Source organism: Sesamum indicum, linkage group LG3, assembly GCF_000512975.1.
Source record: "Sesamum indicum cultivar Zhongzhi No. 13 linkage group LG3, S_indicum_v1.0, whole genome shotgun sequence".
NCBI classification, from domain to species: Eukaryota; Viridiplantae; Streptophyta; class Magnoliopsida; order Lamiales; family Pedaliaceae; genus Sesamum; species Sesamum indicum.
In genome coordinates, this window is record NC_026147.1 from 15,396,275 (window position 1) to 15,401,537 (window position 5,263).

A 5,263-nucleotide genomic window follows, 5' to 3' on the forward strand; every position below is an offset into this window, starting at 1 on the left:
GATTAGTTCATCATTGATTTTATTACAGAATTTTTTTGTTTTTGATTTTGCTAAAAGATTTAATAACGAAAATATTTGTTAGTAAACTTTTGGAGGAAACTTTAATAAATTCTGACCAAGACCAACTAAGAAATTTTGCAGCCTTGAAATTCCTTTTAATATTTATGGCAAAAAAATATTTTGTTTTTCTAATGTTAATTTTGAAATTTCAAGAACTTAGAATTCTTATTCCTTGTTAAGTTCATTGCTAAGTATCAATAAATTATTGTCCTTATGAATTTTCCTAACTATGGTCGGAAATTTCAAAGTTGACTGAAATTGTGATGTCACTTTCTGACCAACTTTAGAAATAACTATAAAATTTGTCCTAAAATCCCGAATTTAAAAAAAGTTGAAGTACCAGTTTACAATTAACTCAACAAGTCACCGGACTAAACTACCCAAAATACATAATTAAAGGACTAAAAATGCAATTAAACCTTGTCATTAATTACTCCTGTGAAACTGTAGCATTCAGGCTTATATAATCTACGTACAGACATGACAAGCTGCAATCCCGAATTGCCTTTGTGATAAGCAGTATGGCTGTCCCAAAGACAAACACACCTAACAGAATCCCCACGATTTTCCAATGTGACTCCAAAGGCCGCGAGAACCATACTGTGGTAGCTGATTTGGATGGCACCTTGCTCATCGGACGCAGTTCTTTCCCTTATTTTGCACTAATTGCGTTCGATGTCGGAGGGATTTTAAGGCTACTTCTACTGCTCTTGGCATCTCCACTCGCCGGGTTTCTGTACTATTTCGTATCAGAAGCCGCAGGCATCCGTGTACTGATTTTCGCGACGTTTGCTGGGGTGAAAGTGTCGGCAATTAAGTCGGCTGCAAGCGCAGTTTTGCCGAAGCATTACTCTGAAGACATGCATCCGGAGACCTGGCGTGTGTTCTCGTCGTGTGGGAGAAAATGCGTGCTAACGGCAAATCCAAGGATCATGGTCGAGCCCTTCTTGAAGAACTATTTGGGTGTGGACGTTGTTTTAGGCACGGAGATATCGTCGTATAAGGGCATTGCGACGGGATTTGTGGCTAGTGCCGGGGTGCTTGTTGGCAGGAACAAGGCCATTGCTCTGAGAAGGGCGTTTGGAGCTGAATCAATGCCGGACATTGGCATCGGCGACAGAAAGACAGATTTTCCATTTATGAGACTATGCAAGGTTTTGAATTCACCACCCCATTCTTTTGTAGTTATAATTGAGATTATTTTACATATCTAATACATGAAATATGTGAAGTAAGTTTTGCTAGAAAAATCGTAACTTTGTGTCATGATTAATTTTTATGGTTAAAATGAAAAATTAATCCTGATAAATGTTAATTAATTATAGTTATGTAATGATTATTAGTTATTGTTTTTGCAAACGATGTCTAAACATTAGCCATAACTAAAAATTATGGAAGATGTTTTGACATAGCTAAAACTATGACATGAAAATTAATTGTGGTTGAAATTTAATTTTTTGCATCCATTTTGTTTGACTATGATAAAAAAGGATTAAATGTAATTTATTCTAGTGTGATATGGTAAATGAACGAAAAATTCCCTATAAAGAAAAATAGCAAATTAATCCCTATTACCCCCTATATTTTCCATTGATATGAGGGGGGAGGGGGGTAATTTGCTTTATTTTAAAAAATACAGAGGAATAATTTGCTTTATTTTTTTTTACAAAGCATTTTTTCTCATTTCTCATATCACAGCGGATAAATTGGATTAAACCCTGATAAAAGGTGTTGATTTGTCATAATATTTAAGCAGTAGCCATTTCTAGTGTAGGAAATAATCACCTTTTCCTGCAGTTTGGATCTTCTTTCTTCTTGGTGTTTTATCTTGCAATGGAAGATCCAAACTGCTATCTAAGTTACATAGTTGTCCACCAAATGCTTTTTTTATCTAAGGCAATGAGTGCTAATAGGGTAATTGATAGAAGGTATACGCCAGGAGGGCATACGCAATGTGGGAAAGGAGATATATATAATTCTATGGGATATTCGTGATAACTTTTATTTTTTTTGGTAAAAAAAGTGGAGAAAAACTGAAATTAAGTGTTTAGAAAAACGACTTAATTTTTACAATTTTATTAATAAGTTGCAGAAGTTGGTTGGGATCTGTTTATAGGATTCTGACGTACAATGGCAAACACGGCCTAAATTGAAATAGAAGATTCGAAGCACTTATCCTAATCTGATACGATGATTTGTACATCTTAAAAAATATCTTGTTGAAAAAAGAGTACTACACAGAGAAATCAATATATCGAATCAATGATCCATATGATACATGAAATCCTTGATCGATTACTGCTCTTTGCATGGATGCAGGAAAGGTACATAGTGCCCTCAAGGCCGGAGGTACGTCCCGTGAGACACGATGCGTTACCAAAGCCCGTGATCTTCCACGATGGTCGACTAGTCCAGAAGCCTACACCATTGATGGCACTACTAATCATTCTATGGTTTCCAATTGGCATTATATTATCCATCCTGCGTGTCCTCGTCGGTTCACTATCTCCTATATCGTTAACGTACTACATTGTGAATTTCATGGGTTGCCCAATCACAGTCAAAGGCACCCCACCTCGTGGTGCCAAAAGTTCTTCCACCAGAAGAGGTGTGGTATTTGTCTGCTCCCATAGAACTGTGCTCGATGCAGTTTTCGTATCCGCATCCCTTGGTCGCATGACCACCACCATCTCCTACTCTGTTGCGAGCTTTACTGAGTTCTTGAGCCCAATAAAGACCTCTAGGCTTACACGAGAACGTACCAAGGATGCTCAACTGATCAACGATATTTTGGATCAAGGAAGATACTTGGTGATGTGCCCCGAGGGGACTACCTGTCGAGAACCCTATTTGCTTAGGTTCTCGTCCTTGTTTGCTGAACTGACAGATCAAATTGTGCCGGTGGCCATCGTCGTGAAAACCAGTATGTTCCATGGTACAACAGCTAGAGGGCACAAATGGCTAGACCCTTTCTTCTTCTTTATGAACCCTGTCCCGGCATATGAGGTCACATTCTTGAACAAGCTATCGCCTGATCAGACTTGCAGTGCAGGAAAATCCAGCCATGAGGTTGCAAATAGTGTTCAAGAAATGATTGCAAAGACTTTGAACTATAAATGTACCAATCTTACTAGGAAGGATAAGTATAGAGCATTGGCTGGGACAGATGGTCTTGTGGGGCAACAACCTGTGCGTGCAGCTACCAAGGTTATTGGCGGTTGAAATGGCTGCATTTACGCGTGTTTATTTTCAACACTGTAGTTCGCTCGCTTTGTTATCATCAGTCGACGAATTAGAATGTTAGTTCGTAGATGTGAAATTTGGGTGTTTAATTTGCTGGAAATAAAAATGTGTGCCGGAGTTGAATACGATTAGAGTGTGCAATTTACGATTAATCTGATTGAATCAAAAATTCAAATTTTATCGAATATATATTAATCAAATTGTAGATTTGATATTTGGTTCAATTTAATTTATTTATTCCTGTGACGAATCGAATCGGCTATAAAAAAAATATAAATATAATATATAAATAATAAAATCTTAATATCCATGTTTACAATAACAAATAATAATTTTATGGTCAATACATTCTTAATTAATTATAATTATTAATTAACAAGTATTTTTTAATTAATATATTAATGTTACATTATATTTTATTTAATTTTCAGTTTATTCGGTACAAAATCAAATCGGGAATAAATTTAATTTTTATCTAACCGAATTAAATATTTTTGTTCGATATTCAGTACGCCATTTTGGTGTATCAAAATTTTGATTAATCAAATTTTTTATCCGACTTAATTATTCGAAATCAACATCCCTACATCAATACGCGACTTTAACTTTAATATAGATTTCAAAGTCCAATGGGTTCTGTGCTACAACTATAATTAGAATCCTGTGAAAGGCAGATGATATATATGTTAATGGTTTTTCATCCTCATTTTCAATTATGTAATTCCTCTTACGTAGGTAATTCTGAGACTAAACTTTTGAATTGATCTGAAAATGAAGTAGAATATTTATTCCTAAAACGAAGTGCCTGAACTCATTTTTTAATGTTTTTCTCTGTTAATACAATTAACAAAAATGAGTGTTTCTTTCTAAACCTTGAAGAGGGTTACTTTTTAGTCGGAAAAGTATATATTTTTTCCCCTTCACTTTCCTTTATATTTGATGTTAAATGAAAAATGACGAATTCTATAAGAAAATGCAGTATTTGTGAACCAAAATTGTCAGCCTTGATTGTTTGATGACTTTAGTAGCATAGTTTGATAACTGAAACTGCAATTCTCTCTGCTTGATTATAATGTTTCTATTAACTCGACGTCTTCTACTATTTTTATTTCTAAACATTTATGGAAAAAAACCTCATTGCTTAGTAACTTATAATATTAATAGCCATGTAATTGTATGTACTTTATTTTATTTAATTAATATTAGTTTTTATTATTATATTATTTGTGTACCACTGCCCAAAAAAAAAAAAAAAATGGGATTCAGGACGGATGGGACGATTGTTCCAAACATCGTTCCATATTGTCACGGCCTTTAGTACTCTTGAGGAATGAAAATAGGTTGTTGACGTCACGATTCTCCCTTTTTGTGTTATTTGTTTTTGGGGCGGCTTCACCTTTACCAAAACTGTTCCAAAACTAGTGTTACAAAATGTGTTCTTAATACCGATCCAAACTTGTAATGGTAAATAATTGAAACTCATTTTGGAACACAAAATTAAAAGTAGGGACGAAAAAGAAAAGACTGTTCCTAATGTGAATCAAAAAGTGATGAAAAGATGACGGTTCGTAAGTTCATTCCACAATGAAGTACAATTTGGAACACTTTTAATGCATAGGAGAACCAATATTAAAAAGACCGTTCTTAAATGTGAGTTTTATTTGAAACTGAATGTGTTACAAGTACGATGTCAAAAACTGTTATAATGTGGAACGATTTATATGTATTTATAATAATACTATTACGAAAATCATTCCAATAATGGTACAATGGAAATATTTTAACAGATACATGACCGTTCCTCCATGTGTTCCTAACACTGTTCCTAAATGTGCATCGACGGTTATTTATGTGTGCCAAAAATTGTTCCTACGATCGTTTCAATTTTTCTATATATATGTTCCTATATTTCCATTTAATATCAATATCTTCTTTCATTCTTCTTATATTCTCTCTATTT

General features: G+C 34.4%; 1 protein-coding gene across 1 annotated transcript; it reads left to right on the forward strand.

Moving 5' to 3' along the window:
• LOC105158453 (glycerol-3-phosphate 2-O-acyltransferase 6-like) lies at positions 564 to 3,428 on the forward strand. Its single transcript, XM_011075218.2, has 2 exons — positions 564 to 1,214; positions 2,380 to 3,428. Exons 1-2 carry the CDS (start codon positions 582 to 584, stop codon positions 3,280 to 3,282), a joined length of 1,536 nt encoding a protein of 511 aa, XP_011073520.1. The 5' UTR covers positions 564 to 581; the 3' UTR covers positions 3,283 to 3,428.